General features: G+C 32.6%; 2 protein-coding genes across 4 annotated transcripts in view; one reads left to right on the top strand and one right to left on the bottom strand.

The window, feature by feature from the left end:
- The window catches only part of LOC117603692 (peptide deformylase, mitochondrial), a 69,102-nt gene that overhangs the window by 26,357 nt on the left and 17,202 nt on the right, over nt 1-25,543 (top strand). Inside the window, exons 5-6 of one of the 2 annotated variants that reach the window (XM_076691011.1) lie at nt 11,126-11,191; nt 12,583-12,651. In XM_076691011.1, the coding sequence (XP_076547126.1) occupies nt 11,126-11,191; nt 12,583-12,636 (120 nt within the window). In that variant the 3' untranslated portion in view covers nt 12,637-12,651. Of the gene's footprint in view, nt 1-11,125; nt 11,192-12,582; nt 12,652-25,543 lie in introns of those variants that run through there. The other variant, XM_076691012.1, reaches the window with a different exon arrangement.
- LOC117604000 (tachykinin-like peptides receptor 99D) overlaps nt 1-25,543 on the bottom strand; it is a 57,009-nt gene that overhangs the window by 22,700 nt on the left and 8,766 nt on the right. The window lies entirely within an intron of this gene.

Raw genomic sequence — 25,543 nt, 5'->3', positions numbered from 1 at the left:
TACCAATGTGGATAACTCGTGTGACGAGATCAATTATTCAGGCACTTAGCTAGATGGTTCCCAGGAACTTGCATAATTTCAGTGTACCCAAAGGCAAATCTTGCCTTTGTTTCAATCCGTTGTTCAGAGAGAAATATGTTCTAACGTCTGTTGTACTGTCAAATAAATGAGTGAATTTTGGAAGTAATATACAGTCATTTTCATAAAAGCTTAAGGTTTAAATTGATATAACATAAGTGCTATTTTGTGATATATTTATGTCATCAAATTATATTAGACTTTATACGTTTGAAAAAGCTTATGAAAGTTCTATTATTATTTTTTTTTACTACTTGGTACGTAGTTGCATTTTGTACTTCAGGTATGCATCTGGTGAGCTTTTAGTATTTTTACTTTACATTTTGCCTTAGCTTAATAAAGCTAGAAATGCGTTGAGGTAATATAATCTATGAAATTCAGGTATTTTGTGAAGGAGAGAGCAGCAAAGCTTTCAAAGGCAACCGAGTTAGTCCTTGGAATGCAAGGAGTTAATAATATTACCTGAATGAAAATATTATGCTTTAAATCATTTTCTTGAAATTATTTCAGAAATGACTTCCTGTGTTCTATTTACCTTTACTGTTGTCCACTTAGATGTTATTATAATCATAACATAATTACAAAAAGAGTATAATATTTGTTAGAAATGCTGATTAAAAGCGTAGGAAAACATTCAGAAACTTAAAATAGAAGGACACTTAATAAAAAGAAAGAAACGAAGAGAACCAACGAATTCGTTAGCTGTCCATGAAGTAAAACTGTCTCTTAACTGGGGCTATTGTTGTTATCTCAGCATAAAACTTGCGAAACTAGCGATGAATTAAAAATGCTATGCAAGCATTTGCATTTTCGTTCCATTGTTACGTAAGTTGCAATATAATACAACTACCCCGAAGACGAGAAACTCCGCTATTTCTTATCAGGCTTTTGAAGTGAATAATTGTACAATAGAAATGAAGATTCGCTTAAGACATAATTAAAGAGAACAAGCAAATTATGGTAAGGTGCTTATGAGAGACGTTTAATATTTGGGGAAGATGGAGCGCATTCTTGATGGTATATGTTTATGCATCATAGGTTCCTGGAAATGTTTATACTTGAAATTCCCAAAATGTTATTAAGCACATCACGGCGTATAGTTTGATATAATTTAGTCATGCAATATGCAAGAATTTCACACATTTTCCTATCGCCTAAATACCTGACGATCGATAAATTGTAGGGAAGAAAGGGTGTTGTATCAGGGATGCACCGATATTTGTAAGCTTCTATAGCTGTAATTGCATGAGTTTTCATATTCGGGGATTAATGATGAAACGGTACAGTAATTATGAACGTTTATACATCGAATAACGATTCGTAATTAAGGTAATCTTGAAACAACAAAACTGGCTAAATTAAATTCACAATAAACTGGTTCGTGCAATGGTGTCAAGGGAAGTAAAAATTCGATACTTCCTGCAATCAATACCGTTGTTTAATCCATGTTAGATTTGTTCATTTTTATAATCTTTTGAAAATAAATGTTGGGACATTTAAAATTGGGAAATTTATTCCATGAATTCGACTTATTTCCTTTTTTCCTTTTTTAGGAAGTACAAAATGTTTACAAAATCATGGTAGGCCGTTTCTGAAAAATAAAGCTATTGTATTAAATTTTCTCATTTTGTTGCAACTTTCATTTGCAATATCTCCACCCCGATCTGCACACGTCTGAAAGTTGTTTCGAACTAAAAGAAAACGAAGTCATTGCACGAATTGGAAAAGGGTAACTCGGTTAAAGAAACCGAAATCGAAGTTTTCGAGGAAACGAGGTAGTGAATTTTTTCGCAAAGTAAGGGAAGCATTTGATAGATGTAGAATGTACGAAAGTATATCAGGACAAGTAGATGGACCATGGCCAACGTGGGCCAGCTCCATCGATCTTTCGATTCGAGATAAAAAAGTACAATCGCGAAATTGACCGGTACACATTTGGCAGTGGTTGTAAAACACCAGTTCGCAAGGTGACTGGCAATTTATTCTATCGATGGATCGCGGGCAATGATACTCGCTCATATCGGTTCGCTGCATAGCAGTTTGCATAGTTGAGAGAACAGGAACTGCTTGATCGTACAACTGGAGAATTTCACACAGATTGATGGAAGGTAGAGAACACGGTAGTAGATGGATGAATGTTTCTCTCTATATGAAATGCAAATGAATCGGTGAAACGGGATTGGGTACTTAAACGTGCGAATAAAAATGGGTATTGTGCATGTTGAAAGCGTGGGAGTATGAATTTTTGCATACAATTTTTCGCTTTAATTCCCGTATTTCTGTAAAAATATCTAAAAATTTGGAACTCTGGAAAAATCTTCACTATTTATACGCTTTTATGCATTGAAAGATTCTAACAAATCTTTATCTATTCTAGAATTATATTATATTATTTTATTAAACATGAAAGTACTTCTCAGTTGATAGTTCACGTTAAATACCGTTTAAAATTTCACATTTGTCACACGTGTAACAATCTTATGTAGTTGTTACTATTTTTCAAATTACAAAACACGAGGAAGAAAATATTTTTCTTGGAAACTAATCAGATTAGAAACACCCTTCCAACCGGACTGCAATTTTCTCTGGCTTTCTTCGTGATTTCCTCTTATCTAGCACCCCCCGTTCCTTTTTTTTTCATTTCAGTTACACCCTCATTGTTTTTCCACTGAGGACAGGGGTAAAATTTATTTAGACTATAGGTGTCGGAAACACATTGTGATGGTGAACTCCTTTTTGTTCCACTCCACCAAAAGCACCTAAACAGTCTAGTTACCTCAGGTTTTGCATTCGTGCCCTCTGCCCTTTCTGTCTTCATTGAATTTTACATCCAACCCCTGTTATTCGTCTTCTCAGAACTTTGATTAAACATTATTCAAATGAAAAGTTATACGTTATTCGCGATTAAATAAGTTTCTTGCTTGAAAATGAAAAGAATTTGCTTTTTGAACATTTCACGTACTAGCTTGTATTTCTTGGTTAACAATTTATCGCACGTTATGGTGAAATATTTTTTCTGCCCCAAAAAAAGCAATGAATGCTCAGAATGACAAATAGCTAGCCTATTCTTCACTCAATTTCTTTGTCATTGTGACATTTGGAATAAAAAATCAAAGGTTGTGGAAACCACTGTTTGATTTATTGAGAACATCAGCTTTTATGTCAAATCTTACATTCCACTCGCAGATGAAATAAATAAGCATTGTTACTAAGAATTGATAGGAGTAATCCATATTGTCCTGGTTCTGTTATTATTAGGTTGACAACTAAATTTGTAACCTCGCGTATTTTGCTTCAAAACTGCCCGAATTCTGTTGCAGTGGGACCAAAAAATTGTGGGCGGATTCATTCCGTTCTTATCTAGCCATTAAAGTCTACTTTAGTTTGTCATTGTGGTATCCGAGGAAAATGCTCATTCCATTCGTTAAAAGTAGGACGTCCTCTGTGATTACCGTTTCCAGTTCCAATTCAAAGAATTTTAGAGAAATTACTGTCTTTCCGTTTGCCGAGACAGCTTACAGTATTATGTAATTTATATTTTAAGATTTTCAGATGATTTCATATAAAATCTTTTGAATATTGAAATTCTGTCACTGATAGAAATGTGTAGGATTAATGCTCAGTGGATTATTGCACGAAGACGGAAATTACTCGCTAGCGAATTTCCGAAATTGATCATCATCGATAAATTTCGTGTTGCGAGTGTACGTCAGCAAACGACACTTTTGGCGCTCCATGAAGTATGATATTTATTACTTCCTTCTTATCGCGATATGCTTCATTCGATCGCGAACGTACACAGAAATTTCGAATGTAAATTGAAAAAGTGGCAGAAAGTAATTTTAAAGCTTCGAAGGACGTGATACTTGATGAGGCTCAAATATTAACTTATACTAGATGGCTTTTAACCTGTCTGTACGGAAGATGTTATTGACAGCTGTGAGGATGGTCGTAGGGCTGACCTGTCATTCAATAATGCCCTATATTACGTTAAAATGCGCAACGATTGAAAATTGAATAATCGAGTTTTGACATTTCGTTATTTTTATCAAATTGTACGAATGCAGAAAATGACGAAAATAAATAAAAAATTTTATGCATCAAATAAACTAAAAATAAATCCTGATTAAATGTTCAAAGTCTTTAAATTTTATTCACGGTTTATGAAACGAAGGATATTTCATCTAAAATTCAAATATTTGGAGAGGTTAAAGAATAACGAAATAATTGGCACAGTAGACAAACTTATGGTTTCGCGAGGAGCTGAGAAACAGAAGGCAAGTCGAGCCGAGAGGAAAGGAAAGAAGAAATATCTGGCAATTGTAATCTCAGAGAATGAGACGCATTCTGCACAAAGCTTTTCCTTATGCAAAGAGCCACCACCTGACCTGACAGTAGTGCTTTCTCCATTCGCGTGACAGCATAGTTTCGTTGTTTCCTTCCTCAAATATGTACATATTCGTGGTTTACTTGTTCGTCTACCATATCGTACGCTCGTACTACTTTCTCAGCTCTCTCTACGTTATTATTGCGCCCTCGATCTCTATTAGCAATATTTCACGAAGTTTTACTATTTTTCAGCTAATATACAATCTTTTCTTTTAAATAAATGAATATTAATGATATAAATTTTAATTAGCAATTCTGTTAATCGTTTATAAATGGAGGGTTGCCGAAGTAATAACTTTAAACTGTTGTGCTGCTTACTAAAGTGCACAATAGTTACAGTGTATTATTAATTTATAATCGTGAATTTATTGCAAATTAATACAGACCAAGGTTTGTAATTTACAGTGAATTTCCAATATACGAGAAACACACGTGTAATTGGATATATGGCCAATAGATATAGTCTGATCTGTCAATCGTATTTCAATTTCGCTGCTATAGATTCGAGTAATGTGATAACTTAACATATAAATTGAAATTAAGCCCCAGAGAATTGGCAGTGAATGCATGTATGTTGAATGAAATCAATTGTCATTCATTATCTGTATAGATTGTGTTAGCCTATATATCATTTTTCTAATTCAATCATTGCATTTTGCAAATGCAGTGGACAAAAATGAACCTTCTGTGAATGTTCCACTTCGATATTGAACATGACGGTTGAGCCATTTCCATTTTATTTTGGAGTTTCATAATGAACCCATTTTTCATCGCCAGTACCAATTTTCCATAAAAAGCTTTTTCATTTTGTGTCTTGCCAGCAACTGTATACAAGTGTACAACCTTTGTGCAATATTACGTTCTGCTATCGGAAGTGAACTCTGTCGATTGCTTTTTCGAAACTAAACTGGTTTTCAGTTTGTTAAAACATTTATACAATGTCATATAGGAATATGGGTAGGAAACTAGTCGTAAAAGGGGTCGTGCCATAAAATTTTGAAAGAACTGCAGGAAAATTATTAGGTTGTGTCATATGAAATGACCTGTTTCGAAATATAGAACCTGATGACATAAAGGTGCTGCAAAACAGCGTTGATAGCTCATTAAATTGATATTTAAACATCTGATATTTGAGATTTAAATTGATATTTTAAGCTCGAGGTGTGATGAAAATTGCTACATAAACACTTCATCAATATTCATAAATATAAATTGGCTTGTTTTCTGTCGAAATAAACTATTTACAGACCTGTAAAATCTATTAAATCGAATATTCAATATTTCGAAAAGATAAAAAAATATTTTATCCATTTACCATAAAGAATCTATATTTTTAAGTTTCTATCATTCTCACTGTTCGTTGTAACGAAGAACTAGCTACTTTTTAGTAAAAATATTGATGAAACTTTTATATAGTCTTTTTTATTAAATCCCAATCTTTAAATTGACATGCTACAAGTGTTATTCTGAAATACTTTTATGTCATGAAATCATGCCAGACTTTATACATTTCAAAATTGATCATTTGATATGATACAACTTGATACATCTGAGCTCCACAAAATGGTGAAAAAAGATATAATCCATGGAAGTTTTTTTTAACATCGAATAGTTAATTGTCGATAAGAAGGGAAGCAGATGTACTAGTTACAATGACGTTTGTATACAAACACGTACGTTAATGTGATACGGGACGCAACTGATGCGGCACGCGCTAACATGATTAACCTCGTGGTAATGGAGTACGCGAGGACCGGCGCCTGTTGCTAGAACAAGGCCTGATCGTGTTATCAAGACACTGAATACTTCCAGAAGCAACCAAAGTGTTTAGCAGACTATATTTCAAAGAGAAGACGTCGCTTTCTCGAGTATCAGACGTACCGTGTATACTATCGCTCAAAAGTCCTAGGACACTTGTTACATTCCAGGAAACATTAGAATTTTGTGTACATAATGAACTTTTAATGAAGTTTTCCTTAGTAGATATTTAAATTTAAAAAAAAAAGAAGAGAATTTTGTTTTATAACATGCACGATTGGGATATTCTCATTACCACTGTAATTTTCATTTATGTTGAAGCATATCATGGAATCCATGAATCTATGGATGCCCTTTGCAACTTCCTTTCAAACTTCCTGACAGTTCTCTAATTTTCATTGCAATTACACGATCAAAGATTCATGGATCGTTAGAAAATTCTAGGTTCAATTTTAAACTTCCCCCGATGAAACTCACGATTTACTCTTCGGAAACTTTTCCGTCTTCTAATTAATCCAAAAGAGATGAACTAATTTCCATTTTACCTTTGTAGGTTTTGAAATGCGAGCATGATCAATAAGGAAATTAATTTTCTTTTGATCTTGACTCTTCCTATTACCAAAGTAGTGAATTTCAAGAAATATTCAGTGTGATTAGAGCAGGATGATATAAAAGAAATTCGGGAAATCATATTGTCTTAATTAGAGTAAAGTAATGTTTATAAAATCAAAAATTTACAGTATCGTTGTAACCTACTTCTACGAATTTTCCGTTTTCTTCTTCATGGTGCATCACATTCCAAGTCTCTTTACATGTCTAACGCTTTGCTAACGTGATAAGATCGACATTTCTAGGTAACGCGTTTACACAGTATTGAGAGAACTTGGAGACGTAAATTCGTCACAAATTCCGTCTAAAAAGGAAGCGATGCGCGATGTGTTCTACAAACGTGTAGAACTTCCTTTTCACTTGGTGATTTGCATGTTTATAGACGTATACTTTATGTAATTCAATTGTTGGCATGTATACAAACGATATGAAACTCCGTAACTACGTGGACGTGGCTAGGAACAGAGATGAATACAAATGTGCTATTGATTCTCACCAAATAAATACGTGTTCTGGTAAACTATAAATCTAATAATAATGTACTCTCTCCATGGTCCGCCGTTAAATGGTCCGAGGGTTAATGCAATTAGGGACCCTTAAACACCTTAACACTTTGTAAAATCTATGACTCTTGCAATTCTATTAATACAATTGTATTTGAGGATTTTGTTGATGTTTGTTAGAATTGTAACGTACACTGGTCTAATAGTCTTATTTATATTCACACTTTGCACAAAATTATTAATGATAACAACAGATTCAGCATCGAAGCAGCTTACGGTCATTAGTTCTCCGTACTGAAATCGATCTCACCATCTTCACCGCAAACAAATGATTAATGACTTCACCTATCGCTCGAAGCAAACACCTAGCTTCAGGAGTGACGTGTGTGGAGATAGCATCTTATGGCTTAAACTAATTAACGAGAAAATGATTTATTTGGTGATGTAACGGTGTAAGGATCAAAAAAATAGGAAAAAGATGATTTATAGTTTCGAACTTTGAGGTAACTACTTCACTTCGAGTAACTACCTTTTTTTAATTATGTAATACGAGGAAACTTCAGAATAATGGCTTAGTGCAGTAGTTTAGATAAATTTTTCATAATCAATAAAAATTGTATTTATGATGAAAGTGTATTAATAGTCCTTGTTATTTAATTCAGGATATTTTTGGACCTGACTATTTCAGAACATATCTCAAGTCGTTATCTAATAGTAGAGGAAGAAAGCTTTTTAGCTGGAAATATGATAGTACTCTAGATGAAAGCAGATCCTATGTCTTCACGTGACGAGAAGGATATTTTTCTTCTATTTGATATTAATGTGAATGAAACAGTAACAAACTTTATTTCAACCGTTAATTTTGTACCATTTTCTTAATCATAATTATTTACTATTTACAAGATCAATGAATTATATTTATATTACGAATATTTGCAATTGCTACAATTTTTTAATGGTCTACATTTATATTTATTATATTACTTGCACTTTTATTGTTGTCTCTCAGACGATCAGTCTTTCTGATAAATAATCGACGAAGAAGATAGGGTCAGAAAAATCAATCAACTTTCGCTCCACCCACATAAAGTATACACACAGATAAAACTGCTGTGGAAAAAAAGTTACTTAATCTTTGTAACTTTTAGTTAGCTTTTGTCAACTGCTGTCAATCATTCAGTAAATGACATCAATCTACTTTTATTTACACAAATCACAATTGAAACATAATAACTTTTGACAATTTCTAGTTGATATTTGTATGTTCGTACAATGTAACTCTGCTGAAAGTAATTAAATCGAAAATAGAAGCAATTACTTGTCGATAATAGGTTCTGTGACGTTCGTCAGACCTGTCGTTGTTTATAAAAAATTATTAAATTGGACTTGTTCTATAATAGTTTATAGGAACATTTATTTATCCTTATATCTGGAAATATTCTTTTGTTCATACAGAATTCATTGCAAAGGAAATTTTTTAATTTTCTTACCAAGCAAGTTAAATTTAAAAAATTAATTTTGCATGTTTTTTACATTTATCTCCAAATTATTGGTAATAATTGACTTTCTTCACTGTCTGTGATACGTGTCCGTATATCAGAGTTTCCTGAAGAGATTCGCGCAAAAAGGAGGCAGATAAAAAGGTTTGATGGAACAAGCCAGGAAGATTTCCTTCCTCGAACAAAATGTTTCTGCGGACGGAAATGGGCAAGAAGCGAGGAATGGACAGATCGAAAGGGTTCAGTTGATCGATCTTGAACTATTATCCGTGTAGAAGTTCGGGAAACACGTAGTTATATTATTTTTCCAATCACTTTTCATCTGTTTACCTCTCCATAAGTACTCGTATTCCCACGCTTTATTGAAACCCACGCTTCTACACGCAAACTGGAAAAAAGAAGTTTGAACAAAAGAACAGGCAAGTTGGCGGAAATGTCAGGATATAAATCATAGTAAAAAAAAAGTGGGTCTCTTTCACAATCAATCTTATCATCCCACATAAACTGAAAATAGAAAAAGCAGGAGAGACAAAGGAAGTTTCGTATTAATAACTTGGAATTATAAATAAAAATGATGAACAATAATTTGTTAAAAATAAAAATACTATCTAATGAGATTTTTAATAACTCCAATGTGGTAACAAATATGTTAAAGTGGTGAATGAAAACAGTATGTATTTACAGAAATTATTCAACTATTAATAATGAAAAGATAATGATCATTATTAAGCGCACATTAACGAAATTAACAATCCATTACTTTATGAAGGCGCTTCATTGCATCCTTCAAAAGCAAACGAAACTGGGGCCAACGTGGGTATTTGTTCTGAAAACGCATACAGGGTAATACCCTGACGCAGGCTCTCTGACGCAACGTAAACATAATTCAATTATACATGGTGTGCTTAAGAAAAAATAAGTTCTGGTCTCGGTGCTCGATCGATTAATGACTTGACGTAGTTAAAACCGTACGCTTAATCCATCAGTCAGCTTTGATCAAAGCGCCATGATGTACGTCACTTCGGCAATGATTTTAGTCGTTCCAGCATTGTCTATGCATTAACCTGACCACCGTTACATGGGTGACATGAAGGGTGACGTTTTCGATCCTCCTCTCATCTTCATTATAATTTCGAATAATTGTTGTTTAAGTTTCTGCAATTTTTACCTGCACCTTATCTATTTTATTGATAGGTAATTCGTTTTCTATTAGTATACCCTAAAATATTTATTGTTAATAGAAATTAACGTTGTTTATAGAGTAATATAGTTCCATTAGGCAATGACCCTACTTTTAATGTAATCTAAAATTCTGATGGCATTTAGCTTTCTTTTCTAAAGGAAAACTGAACAATTTCTAACATATTTCAAATATTTTAATTTTGTTTTTGCTTTGTTATTATTTGCTGAATTGTATTTTGTAGAGGAAAAGAAATATGTTTTTTGTAAAAATCACCAATTATTCTTCAAACTTATTTTATAGGAACCTTTTTTTTGTTATATATCTATGCTAAAACCAACATTCTAGATAAATTATTAACTCTTCAACTCTAGACAAATCATTACACTATTTTACTCTGTCTTCCATGGTCTTTCATTTGCATTGGAACGCAATCACACGAAAATCGGCTTCTCTTTTCGTCCCCAAAGTTGGCAACGATCGAAGGATTGAGGCCAAGCACCATCGTTTAATCTCCTCAGGAATACATCGAAAGTTTCTTTTGTTAGGAAACGTGCAGTCGACACCTTGCCTCACCTATTTACGATTTTTCATCTTCTTCGAAACATTTCTTCAAGTGTCGCGAAGAAACTGTGCATTTCGTTCGCATCTGACTTTTCTTTTCGCATTACTCCTGTAATGGATTTACCATGATGACTAATTTCACCAAGAAAATTGCAAACTTCCCCGGCTGGTCATTTATAGGGCTTAGGGTTGTTTTCCCATAAGGAATCAAGAGCTTACGTTCTACGGTAATTTTACCCGCTGTAATATCGAGCCACCTATAGCACAAATCGATAGTCATTTAGCATTAGTGCGTTAATGTCACGAAGTGGCTTTATGTAACAAACGGTGCATTGTATCATATGGTGTCCAGAGTATTATTCCTTTTTATGGGGGACGTACTGGTTAACAAAAGATTGATAATAAAGTTTGTATGGAAAATGAGTCGTTGATGTCGTTATAATTTAAGGGAGAGCCACTGGGGACCATTCATATCGATATTTGTTTACATTGAATTTTTTCAAAATTAAGATACTTTATTTTAAAATTAATTATTTCTTTTTCAGATTTCATTATCTCTTGGAGGAAGTGATGGCTCCCCTTCTGGATCTGCCACTGCGCTTCAGACACTGGTAAGTACCTTACAAATTTCAATGATTTCATTATATATTTTTTAAAATAAATAACGAAACGTTCAATACGAATTTAATAAATTTCGCGTTTGAAAATTCTTTGTTTCCAAGATAGTAAATGACGAATTGAAAAATTTTAACTGCATGCATGAGATGTAGATGGTGGTGGAGTGAATTTTACAAAACATACGTTTAATTTCTATATATCGATGCACCTATCCACAGATTTATTGGTTTACGTTCTTTTTCCATTTTACGTGACCTCGTGCGGGGGAGTTTTAACGCTCGAACGGGCAGGTTGCGAGATATATCTGGTAAATCGAATGAAAAAAAGGAAAGAGGCTAGCATGATTTCTGATCCAATTTGTAAGCGACCTGATATTCGATTCATAAACGCTTTTCGATGAGTAGTCAATTTCTATTCCGCCTATCTCTGTCTTAAATATTAAAATCCTCTCAAGAAATAAAACTCGATAAATACATTTTAAATTAAACATGAATTGAGCAATTTTACAAGGGTTATAGTTCTATCAAGATCAATAATATCAAAGCATATTTCACAAAAATGAAATACATTAAAATTCATAATTCAGCATTTTAATTATACCTATGGCATTTAAATAATCTTGAAAATCTCAAAATTTTAATTTTACAATTACCAACTTTAAAAACATATGAATCCTTTCTCAATCAGATTAAATTCCGGTGAATTCTGGTTTTTTAACAATCAGCAGGTAGCTCATGTACCAAACTAAACTATTCAGCATAATTTTTGGAATAATTCTAATCTTTCGGCTAGCACTTTGATGCAAATATCCCACTGTGCGGCAATGTACCTGGCTACCTATCTGTTAAATCACATCTCTAATTTTCCATCGTGAAAGAGTATTCAATTTTCCCGGAAAATCGTCCGATTTTCATATACACAAAGGAATCAATTAAGAAAATAAATAGAGCAACTACCCGTTGCATACTACCGGACATTGTTTTATCATAACGCGAAATTTATTCGTAGAGACGATGGACCGGTGACTCGCTGTAACACCGTTACGTTCAAATTGTTTTGTGCTCCTCTTTATTTTTCTCCTCGCTTCTCTGGGTTTTACTTGCTGAAGCAATCACTGCCCTTCGTAAACACCTAATGGAATCAGCTAGCACGCCAGAAACGCGCCAGAACTTGTTCTTTTCTTTGTTTTTCCCGGTGAACCAACTGGAGAGAGAGGGATGATTTTTTTTTCTTTTTTCTGCAAAAAGATCACGTTTGCAATTAGATTTCCTAAAGTGATATGAATTTATTCTTTTGACGTGAAACGAGTAGGTTTCTATTAGCATAGAAGCTGTACACAGATGTAAATGGCATCGTTTTTTATTGATTTTAATTCTGGTTCCAGCTGTTTCCTTCGATTAATTCGAACGAGAACACATTCAACAGGATGGGAAACTAATCAACTCTGAACTTTGTTAGGGAATCGTGCAGTGAAAAGAGAAGCGTATCGTTCGAAACCAGAATTTAATCTGACAACAAAGTTTGCCATTTTCGTTTCGAATATATTCGTAAAAATTGATTAACAATAAAAACAATATGCTTTCGGCTTTTTTAATAGAATTATATTCATGTACGCGTATGTGATTGCGTTCATTGCTTTGGTTAAATATTTTTACATGAAATTTGAAACAGATTTCAAGTTAAATTACAATGAAGAAGATTTGTTCAATTATAAATGTTTTTCTTTTTAGTCATATTAATGTTTCATCGAATTAAAAAAGAAATAATACGTTGTTATTTCATCGAGTAAAATGTAATAAAAGAAAAGAAAAATATGATTATAAACGTTTAATGGGTATTGTTCATTTGTTCAGTTTAAACAGAATTTCATTTTATTCTGGGATTTAATAAATCTTTATCAGGAATGTTATAAATTTATCAGTGAATAATTTAAGTGGAAAAGGTATAGAAAACTTAATGCAAGCATTATATTTTGATCATAGATTAGGTTCAAGTAGGTTCAATTAGGTAAAATATATATATAATTAATATAATTTTTAAACGAAAGAATTTCATGTACATATCACAAGAATCACTTTTAAGGGAACAATGTAAAATTTACGGATTGAAAATAACATGAGATACAAAATTAAATTAAAATTGTGTCTCTCTCCATAGTCCGCCGTCCGGGGATTAAGTAGTATAAGCGTACCATTAGTCAGACGCACATGCTGTAATCCTGAAATGGTACTGTAATTGTGATGTTTCTAATTTCAATGCATATAAAAAATCTATATTTTGAATTTTACATCCAATTCTATACTATATTTCTAATTTTTTATAATTGAAAAAGAAATTAACATTTGAGAAGTAATAAATTTCTAATTTCTAATGTATGGAGATTCAATAGGGGTTCTAATAATTATCTTCAAGTTGAATTTACTTTGAATATCTCAAGTATTTTGTTACTTAATCATGTAATACAGTAGAATTTTAATTGAACAATCGATCAAGTTACTTCGTTTTCCTTTAAAACTTCAGAGTTGATCTGATAAATCAGTTCGACGCAGAAAGCGATGTTTACCGTCTTACTTTCTATCAAACAACTTCCGATCTTCAACATTCCTTTGATTCCGCTGTAGTTTACAAGTTTTAGCATACCTGCCGGCACTCGAAAGCTAATCACTAACAAGCAACAGTTTGCAAATTAACAGCCCCGGGTATTAATCTGCTTTAACTTTAAAGAATTTCCACTTGTGAAACAGTTTTGGTCTTATCTTGCCTCCATCATTCATCTAACCACCTGGTAAAATAACTTTCCACTCATAAAATATGGGGTATCGTTTATCTTGGAATTTTATGTCTTTTGCGTGGGAGTATTTTTTCCTACTTCTCGTAAAATACGTAAAGTAGAATGTGTATTAATATTCGAATATGAAAAGTTACACTCATTATTTCGTTAAACTATAGGGAAAGTTTTTTTTTATCGTTGTAGAAGAGAAAATCTAATAAAAGAATCTCATTTATGTCGTGTAAAAACAAAAGCAGCTTAATACCCTTTGTAATTTAAAAATGGTGAAAAGATTTTTATATAGAATTAGAATTTTTTATATAACATTTCAAGCTATTGTCTTTTGGAAATATTTACAATGAAGTAATATAAAATTTTACAATAGATGAAAACCTATTGTAATCCTACATTTTCATGCCATATAATACCGCTCATAGCTTCAGTACTTTGAACCAGTGGGCCAGTGCTTCATCCCTTTGAAGTACATATCTTTCTCAGCAACATGAAATTCCTTTTTCTCCCATCATCCCTGTCTAACGTATTTCCATCTCACGTAACTTCGGATTCACTTTACGTAGGATGCACCAGAGGTGATGCGGGTAAAGAAAAGATTAACTTCTCTTGGAAAGATAAGTCCAAATTTTTATAAGATGAAATTTTCTGATACAAGTTTCCAAGAAAATTACATTTGAGGTTCAGTCGAGTGTACCTGTAAATAATTTATCATAAAAGTTTGATAAGCTACTGATAATATCGTTGAGTTAATCGTGAAGAGATACTTCATACGAAAGATTATTAAAAATTCAATTTTCTTTTACTTATGATATTCTCGAATGCAAATTGTACATTACATAGGGTCAAAATAGAATATTTTTTTAAAATTTAATTTCTTATAAATTTATATATAGTTTGCTGTATTGTTGCTGAATTTATATACAGCAACAGTTTCTATACAACTACAAAGAAAGAATATTTTTCAATAATGTTTCATTATAACAACAAAAATACTTGGTTTTTATTAGAGCGTTAATAACGACTAAAACGAAACAAAATAATCCACCACAAACGATTCTTTCATCTCTGATCTCTCGTTTTATAATCAGAACTTTGCCAACCATGAATTCCTTTTTCTCTCCGAAAAGATTTCGAGCAGGTTTGCAAGAACTTTCGTTCTTCGAAATCTCTGAATGATACTCGAGTGATTCGAGATCAAAGAAGTACGATAAAAGCTACGGAATACGGCATAACCTGGGTCGAGAGTTTGCGTGAAACATCCTGTGGGATAGCAAGATGGTACAACCAGAAGAATCGTTTTCGTGGAAATTAGCGTTGGAAAGATTGCACGGGTAAAATAAGGGATCCTCAATTACGATAGATAGTATCGTACGATTTCCACTCGGCTTTTCGTTTCTCCATTTTACATTTTTTTGTGTCCGCAAAAAAACCTGGTATCCTAATTACTCCATTAGACGATCATTAACACGTTAATTGCCATATTAATGACCGAAACACTAAATTTTATATACTTGATCGAATAATTAGTAATACATTAGTAATCAAAGAGGGAAATAAAACTTCAAATAAAGTTAGTAATTGCAATTAAAATTATTATATTACAAAGTTTTAATTCTATGAATAGACGTTGAAAATTTGTGAATCAAGAAATACGTTAAAAAGAAACTTTGATAAATGGAAGGAAACTGACTCGATTCTTCTTTTCTTTTACTTCTCTCTTGAATGTTTAAAATCGTTGGGGAAAGTAAGTAAATATTGCACGAGAAGAAGTTTACGAGCAAAATATATCGGTTCGGCATAGAGTGTTTCGGAGAAAGCTCGAGGCGTGAAATTCGAATGCGATCGTTTAAAGGGTGAGATTTTCGGAAGCTATTGGAAGACGAATGCCTTGCAATGTTAAAAATAAAGTATACTTGAAACGATTTGTCCATGAATGTAAACTATAAGCTAAAATTTTCCAGATTTCATTTTTTAACTTTTATTATTATTGTATCAATAAACTTTCCTCCACTATATCTATTTTTCTCCCCCTATTCTTCTGCATATTTTCTTTAATTTCTAATTATCACCTCAATCGTGTGTGAACACTGTCCGTCTATTAGGATCTCATCAACAATTCCCCTTTCGTGCTTTCCTGAAATAAAGTTTCACTTCCAACTAAAGGGAAGGTAACACCTTCCGCATGATAAGTAAAAGAGGATCGAAACAAGCCCGAAGACTTTGCTGTCGTCCTTTGAAAACAGAAGTCGGAAGCGCGAACGATCGAACCCGATAAATGGAAGCAAAACGTCTCCATTCGTCTTTTTGCATCGCGCGCGATTTTCTTTTGCGACAGCGACGCTTTTCACGATTTTGTCCACGTAAATGCAGCTTACGTTTTCCCGGACACACCACATACGTACTTTATCTAACCGTCTAACCGATAAATTTCGATTTGTCATCTTGTTTGCCTGAAGTTGGATGCTTACAAATCGTTCAAATTTCCTGCTGCGTTTTTAGTTCATCTGTATTTCAACAGAAGTTATGTTTTTCTGAAATTTTGTTACTGGGTATTGTATAGTTCATTTGTAAAGCGTGAATGGAAATGTGAGCAATAGGGAAATGCTTGGAAAACCTTTTTTCTTTTATGCTGCTGACTATTATGCAATATTAAATTCGTATAGTGTTTCAGTGTAGGTATACAAAAGGATATCTATTTTGGTATCATCAAAAGAAGTTTTTCATAGACGGATACTATTTCACATTTCAATTGAAAATGAAAAAAAGATTGTTTTATATTTTTTTCAATGGTGTATAGTCGTTTTGGTAAAAAATTACAGAAATACTTGCTTACATGAAGTAATTGAGATAAGCACTTAGTTACATTTCTTTTTACTCTGTTATCATTAGATTAATGCTTTTGCATTTACACAGAAAACACAGTACGTATAAAGAAAACGATATTAACTATTCATAGTATGCAAACTGTGCAAACAGTGCGAATTAAGATAATACTTTAAATCTCCTGGAGAGATAAGGTAAAAAATGTATTTGCATAAACATCTGCAGTCTAGTTATCACCTTTACCTGTTTTAACAGAAGCAATGTTAGTATTCGCTAGAAATTTAAATTTATTTCAGTCATTAATCAAGATTATAATTAATTAATCATCGAGCAGTGTTGCATTCATAAACTATGATTTATGATAACAAAACCTGGACTAATTAATCTTGTCTCGTATGAGTGCCCAAAATGAAAAGATCAGAGGAAATTAATTATCGCTAAGTAACTAATTAACATCCTTGAAAGATGTATATATTTCTCATATTGTATTACATTAAATTATATTGCTCATTAAAGTGTCACAAAAATCAGTAATATACCAATGTTTAAATAAAATTATATTTCTTTGATTCGCTGTTTGATATATCTGTAAATATTCATACATTTGTAATGGCAACCATAAAAATTTTATGAACCTCAGCAATTCAAAGTTACTTTATCGTCTAGGGAAATATTTTTCAAAGACTGCACACTTCTTCAATAGCTATATGTATACTGTTAGCGTTCCCCTTTTTCTTCTGACAAACGTAAATCATCTTTTTTGGTATATAGAAAATGTAACAAGCATACAAAATGTGAGAAGTAAAAAGAATAAGAATTCGCCTTTGACCTGGTTAGAAAGTATATAACTTTTAAACGGAACGGTACTTTCAATGGAAAAGCTTCTTCCCTTGAAATGACATACCTACGATTCGGATATCCGGTCGTCTCTGGAGGTTTTTCATTTAAACTTCGTTGAACGAAGCTGAGTTCTGAGATAATTGGTCCGCTGTTAATTCTAAGTCCACAGAATTTTCAGCTGTTCTTTCTAGCTTTAAATATTATTCGTGATTTATTTCAACACTTCTTCGAGTTTATAAATTTATAAGTTTCCTGGGTCATTATTTATTTAAGTACCATTTTACCGAACTCCTAAATGGTAACAAATTTATTTTGCAACAATCTTAATTTTCAGTGAAACTTCACAATATAAGTCATACTCTTATTTCCTTGAATTTCGTTTTTAATAATATTTTAATTAATTAGTTGCTAATCTACGTGACAAACTTATTAAATTTCAGTCTTCAGAGCTTGCAATACTCCATTTCTTATATTCCTTAATTTAACAATCCTAATATTTGGCTATTCATCCTTTAAACTATACGAATGACGAACGGAAATCAAATACGAGATCACTGATAAACGAACAATCCTGTTACAACGATAGACCATTCGCAAATTATTCGTTGAATCTGGGAATGACGTCTTCTCCAATCACCGATACCACTGTCAAGGCTAAACTCTGGTGATCCGATTTAGCCGGTGGATCCAGCCCAATATTTCAAGCCATCCCGGAATTTGCGTGTGACAACTGAGTTATGGCTGTTCTAGAACACCCCCTTGCAGGCTTAGTCGTTCTACTGTTACGTAACACGTCGTTTTGGCATGAATTTCTGCTGTTCAACTATGAGTGACATCCTGGTTCTTCCGTTTAGATACCATGTCACCCACGTGTATACGTGGTTTGCAGAAAAAATATATAGAGTACTGGACATGATAGGCATTCCTATGGGAAATGGAATAAAAGTCCTTGAATTTAAAAACATAAAAATTAATATAATTTCTATCTATTAATCCTCAGCTTTTAAATATTAAATACAATTTTTCCAAGTATTGGAGCATTCTTTCTCTATAGTGCCATTTTCCCAAGGGAAGTCATATAGTGGTAATTCTCGCAATAATTACTATAAAATTTATAATTACTATTTGCAATAACTCCCATAAATTTTGGTTGGTAATAGTCGCTAGAAACTCTTTATCAACTATCAGGGAGAATATTTTGAATAAAAATAAAGTGTCACCTCACTTTGCCAGAAAAAAGGGAACAATATTTAAAAGAACAATCGTTTTGATTATATTTGCAGTCTACACTGACAGTTTTCCAGTGGCTTTCTCGTATTGTACCATAAAACAAAAACGTCGATTTCGTAGGAATGTTCCCATTTCCCTTTCTCGCTTGTTGAAACTGGCTGGTTCGCTCGTCTACCAAAAAGCTGCGTTACATTTCAATTTACATGTATTTTTTAAATTCAACGTTTACTCGTGTAACCAGCAGACGGATAACAGGGAAAATTTAGAACAGCTAGGAGAGAAAAATCGAACGTAACACACGTGGCCGAGAAAGAATTTAGAAAAAGATATTCGTGTAATCGATATGTATCTTCCAAACGAACATGGAAGAGTTAAAGGAGTGTCTGGATCGATGGTCGTTGACGTTTTTACGCACAGTTGTTTAATGATTCTTCCGGGCAGAGGATACTTTAAGCTTCATAAGTTTTTATGGAGTATGGACTGGAAACGTCGTTACGCGTTCTACCCACGAACCTACTAATGAAATTTCAAGGTTGTTCAAATTTATAATTCCATGAAACGACGGTATAAGAATATTAATACCTTGATGGACATTATTATACACTATTTTATAAATGATAGAAAAATTATCATTAACCAAATTGTGTTGAAATGTATGCAAATTTAATATCTTCTTATTAAATTCAAAGTGACTAGCATAATATAAAAATACCAGAATATTTTTAACATTTCGAATTTTTATAAAATAGTCGATATTCCCTCCATGTCTATCCTTGTTTAGGAATATCGATTTCAGGAATCAGGCGTATCCCTTGCAAAGCAACCCCTATAAGGCACATCTTACACAAGACCTGCATATTTTTTCGATCCAATATTGACACCCTTCGCAAACCGCAGATAAAATGTATAAAAAACGGACTTGGCTATTTTAAAGAATGGCAGGGTATCTCTGAAACAAATTGAGAATTCGTTTCTTCTTACGTGTTACATTCGTCAGCTATTTCGAATTTTCTATTTAAATAAAAATCCTTGTTGCATATCAAATGGTCAGATTCTGAATATAGAAAGTCTTTTTTTTTTAATTAACAGGGTAATAAGTGGATTAATCGTCCAACTGCATAGCAGCTAAATTAATCAGAATTCGAAAATTCGACATATAAATGATCAAAGGGTTCACAGCAAAATTGTACCGAAGAAGATGATAAAATGTGACAAATTATACGGGGGACAAATTGACACCCTTATCTACCTGTCGGTTTTAAAGCGTTACGGGCGCATAAAACAATTGCAACCTAATACTGGTGCAATTTAATTAATTAAACGCGTGTCCCCTTTCATGGTATCATCGTTCATCACGGTTCTAGCGACCATAAAAATAATGAATACATTCACCTTCGTAAATGTGTGTCACGTTTTCTGACCATACGTTGAATAACTGTTTTCCACAGAAGCTGACAAAACACTGTCACGTGTTCTAGAGCTTCTTTAACAGCAATTGCTGTAACAAGGACATGATAAAACCATCGAGTAAATTCATTCCCATCGGATCGGTATACAATTCCAACGTTATATAATAGAATATATTTTTCTAGCATTCGAACTGGAAGAATTGTGGGTTTCTATCTTTGATAATTGAAGACTTGAAAGGGAATTGAATTGAAATAGAAATTTAAATTTTGTATTCTATATATTTTCAACGTTTACTGTCTTTATACATTTAATAGATTTTATTTTTACTTTTTTGTTCAGAAAATTTTGGAAAAGAATTATAGGTATGGAGATTAATTGTTGACACTTTTATTGTTTTTTTTTTCGCAGCAAAATTGGCACTTAGATTTTAATACATCTACTTTTAATAGGTAATATAAACTATAGTAGCAATTATAACTTTTTCTATCGCGTTTCACGGAGCATTTACATTCTCTTCCATTGGAAAAATTATTTTCTAATGAAAAATTTTAAGTACACCCACTATATTTGTGCTCTATACTTAATGTTTTGAATACTATCGTAAATTGGAGAAAATCCTTACAAATAATAATTTTGTAACAGGAATAAAGAATTTGAGAATATCTTTCTGACTAATACGAGTCTCCAAATTTTTGGCTAGTACTGTACATCGTATTATATTATAGATAGAGTTGCTCAATTTGTTAATAATAGATGCGTGTGTCTATAAGAAGTGATGTGGTATCTTTATCCACCGAAATTTTGGGGATGATACGAGGGTCTACTAGGAGGGTAACACGCTTCTCAGTAATAATTTACAATCGAGGCAAATGCTTAAGCGGTATCGTAATGAGACCGTGCAGATAATGGCAGGGTATTATTAATCCTTTGGCAATAATAACTCATGTTTCCCTATCTAATGATTTAGCCTATGTATCAGTACAATGACCGTGAATTTCATGTTTCAAAATAGAACTAATTGACCGATTACAATGAAAGTGGAAACTTTCAGTCTAAGCCTTCTGAAGTTCATTAAAGTATACTGAAATTATTTCTGTAATGTATTGTTTAAATTTAATGTTTCTTATTAGTTTATTATTTTAAAAATTGTCGGTATAGTTTTTCTATATATGGAAGGATTTATCAGACGAGCTGAAGCAGAACCGAATAGTGTTTTCATAGCAAAAGAATTGAAATATGGCCTAGAAAACCCGATAATGTATGTATATATAAATATCCTATGAGGTACGCGAACAACTGTAAAGTTTCGAGAAAGGAAAAAGATGGGTTTCAATGGTATCCAAGTGTTCAACAAAGAAAAGAAAAAAAATGAATAAAAAAGTTTGTGACCTAAAACCGTTTGAGAAGCGAGATTTGTGTGGTGATTCTATAAAACCAATCAGGTATAATAGATAAAAACCTTTGAAATTATATATTTAATAGAAAACAAGAAGTTTATCTTCGTTAAAATTTTGAAAAAATTAATTGTTAATTATTTTATTTTATTTTAGTTCATTTGAAGGTGATTATTTTCTCATGATAACTTACGAACTTTTAGAGACATGTAATTTCACGAACTTCTAAGTACATAAAGCTAAGAAAGACGTATCCTTTTTTAAAACGTGGATGCTCTAGTTTAAGGAGTGGAACTACCCTCTAAAGTTTTATCCTTCTGATGATATCTTAAAGACTACCGAGGACAGGAAAAAAAGTTTCGGAACTTATGTTTTGCAAGGTTCTACCTCTTTCTTGACGTTTACATTGAACATTATTGAGATTATATTTTATGAAACTGAAACGAGCGTCAAAACTGATTAAAAGATTTAAATATTAATATTAAATATTATTAAAAGGTTTATTAATCAAAAGCAAGAATTTTCATTCACTTTCAAGAGTTCAGATTGAAACCTAATTCAAATTTTCAAAATTTCACTATTTGATATTAATTTAATAACAACATCAGGTTGAAAATTAAGAATGATTCCGATTGAATCTGTTTGCTAATTAAACGTTTAATAAGCCTGCTCGATTGCATCAAAAGATACGGAGCTGTGAGCTTAAATCAAGCGTAGATTATCTTGAAACTTTGGGAAAATTGTGAAATCCACTTACAGCTTTAAAGGTTTTAATGGTTTTACAGAAGTGAAACATTAGACGAGACTTTGTAAACTTCCGCGCCTGTTTTCGAGCCTAGTTGAAAAGTGTAGTTAATGTATAGGGGATATATTTTTTCACTTTCAAAGTTACTCAACCTAATGCTCCCCTTTAATTAACTTTACGTAACTCTTTTTTGGCTTTAGACAATCATTTTAAGGCAAAGATTTTTCCCCAGAAAAAATGGCATTCTCAGAATCTTAATTTTGACTGTATTAATATTAAAAGTGATTTAGAAATCAGTATCAATCCATTACTGAATTAAAAATCGAAGAATGGAGGACATAAAACTGATCAAAAGAACCTTCCAACCTATAAAACTCAATAACTACCGTCTACGTGTAATTTCGAGGATAATCGCCCAAAGAGATGCACCTTTTACGCTCTTCGAGTATAAAGAATCGCTGAAGCTGCCGTTATCTTTGTCACGTTTTCCATAATGAAATGCATTATGCATCCTTTCACTCTTCCACTAAAATTGTACACAAAGTATGAAGAGTATATCGTTTCTCTATAGTGATTAATTTCACGCTTCGTGTTACTACCTTGTCGTTCTCCTCGTGACAATCCAAAGACAGTCGTTTCTGTCTGGATTTTCAAGTGGAATTTAAAGCCCCTAAATCTTGTGCAAGCTGGCACAGAGGTATACTCAAGGAAATTGTGTAAATCTACACTGTATGCCGCGAAGTCAACAACACGAACTTCCTCCATTTCCTTTGAATAATAAGATTCATTGTAGGTGTTGGAATTTTGGTGAATGGAAGGTATTAAGGAAATTGGATCGAGTTACTCTTCAAATCGAGAATGATAAATTACACTAATTTTTTGAGATTAAATGAAAGTCAACTGTCCTTGATTTTAATAAAATTTTGAGGTATCATAGGTTCTTGGGATATATATTTATAATAATTTTAGATACAGATGCTCAAGTGATTTTAAGAAAAATTAAATTTGGAAAATTTGAAAGAATACATAGGAGAGTATATTAGGATAATAAAATGTTCTATTCAATAATGCCTGTATCGTGGTAATAAGTCCAGGAGGTTTCAAATTTTTTGCTTCAATTCATAAACATATTGTATCACCATAAGTGATTGATTTCTCTAATTCTGATTGATTACCTTCGTCAAAATTATCTTATCTGACCTACTTAGAACCTCCTCGAGGACACACCTTCACAAAGATACGTCAACACATATCACTACATTGTTGACCCTTCAACAGAGATTCCATGTCAAGATGTCAACTTCGTATTTCATTTAGGTAACCTGCTCATAAATATGTATCGATAAGAGGCACTAATATACCTTTGATCCCGAGGATCAAAGTTCCAGGGACAATGTGCTCAACGTATTAGCCCGGATAATAAGATTTATTACCATCCAACGTGTTCGATCTTCGTCAAACTTCCATGCTGTCAGCCATTTCGACGAGCCCCGAACTAGAATACTTATATACCTTCTACCCTTTCGGTGACTCTTAACCATGAGAATCGATCAGGTTGGTGATCAGGCGACACGAAAATCCTCTTACCAGTCTATTTCTTGCTCGCTGTTGGAATTATTTTTTCACGTCTCGTGCCTACGCAAGCGGCCGTAAATTCGAACCTTCCCCATATATTATAATTATTGGTGATCGTTGTAAGGGATATTGTTTGTTTAGAACAAAATATGTCGTTGGGAAACTGTGAAATTGAGAAGTAAATTTAATCCAATTCTATGTATTTTGGGGGACAATGTAGATTCTTTTTTGTTAACCCTGTTGTTGTCACAGCAACTGATGTCTATGATATAAATTATAGACTTGGGGAACTAATAATGCTCAAAGGAATTTGATACTAGGATAGAATTATTGAATTTTTTTAACACCTTGGAGTGACATGTTTTATATTTTATACGAGTTACAGGTTTAATGATACCGAGTTTAATTTGGTTTAATAACGTTTTTATTAGAGATATAAAATTGTATGGTGTTTGGGATGGTGCGAAAGGGAGAGTCAATTGGTATTTAACACGTTGACTGGCATAATAGAAATAGCCATGTCTAGTACAATATACGATAATAGGGAATATTAAGAATATTTTGGAATTAATTCTTCCACAATTATTCTTTTGTACTCGTGTTTTTGTTATTTAACTATTTAATAAAATTTATAATGTATAAGAAAATTACCATAATAGAATATCAAATCACTAAACAATGTTATTTGATTAAATTGAATCTGGAACCAGTGGTGGCTCATATGATTAATTAGATTCTATCAATTAATTTTCAAAAAGTCTTTATATTGGTAGCATACATTATTACTGTAATTATTTGCATTCTTTTCTATTTCATTAATTATTCTATTATGTAGAAGCCACTTGAATTTTTGATAACATTGTAACAGTGTTCCAATTATTACATCTAGATGCAGACCAAAACGTCTAATTGACAGCTGTGGGTGGACGATAGAACAAACAGCGTGTGAGAATTGTCAATTTCCTGCACGATTATTGCGGCTCACCAGAACGATCGATCAAGTTTCGATCCTTCCAGGTGGACCACCGTTTACCACCTTTTAACGTTTCTTTCAATTTCAAGATATTTTTATCGCGAGCGATAACAAGAAACAACTGCGGTTAAAGTTAATTCGCTCTCCATTTCATCTCGTGAAATCAAATGGAAAAGATACACGAGCAGTAGCTCCAGTAAAATTGCAACGGATATGGATCGTGATATAGTGTACATGACTCGTGATGAACGTAATCTGGCTAATTTATCATTTTGTAAGTGGTCTCGGATTCAAATAGGGGAATCCGCATGAAATTAAAACGTTCCTCCTCCTTGGGGCGTAATACAAATGTTCCTCATAATTCTGATGATAAGAACACCAATTTTGACTGTGTAGGTACTCCTAAATTTTAGATAAATATTTCTAACAATTTTAGAAACACTTGAGTTTAATTTATTATTTTATTTTATTAGAATTTTTGTTAGGACGTGATAGTGTTCATATGTTCAATTTCTGTTATCCTATTATAATTTTTAAACAATTGGTATTTTTATCGATAATTAGTGGAAT

This window comes from Osmia lignaria, chromosome 11, assembly GCF_051020975.1.
Source record: "Osmia lignaria lignaria isolate PbOS001 chromosome 11, iyOsmLign1, whole genome shotgun sequence".
Taxonomy (NCBI): domain Eukaryota; kingdom Metazoa; phylum Arthropoda; class Insecta; order Hymenoptera; family Megachilidae; genus Osmia; species Osmia lignaria.
The sequence above is the reverse complement of the archived record's forward strand: the minus strand, read 5'-3'. Positions and strand labels throughout refer to the sequence as shown.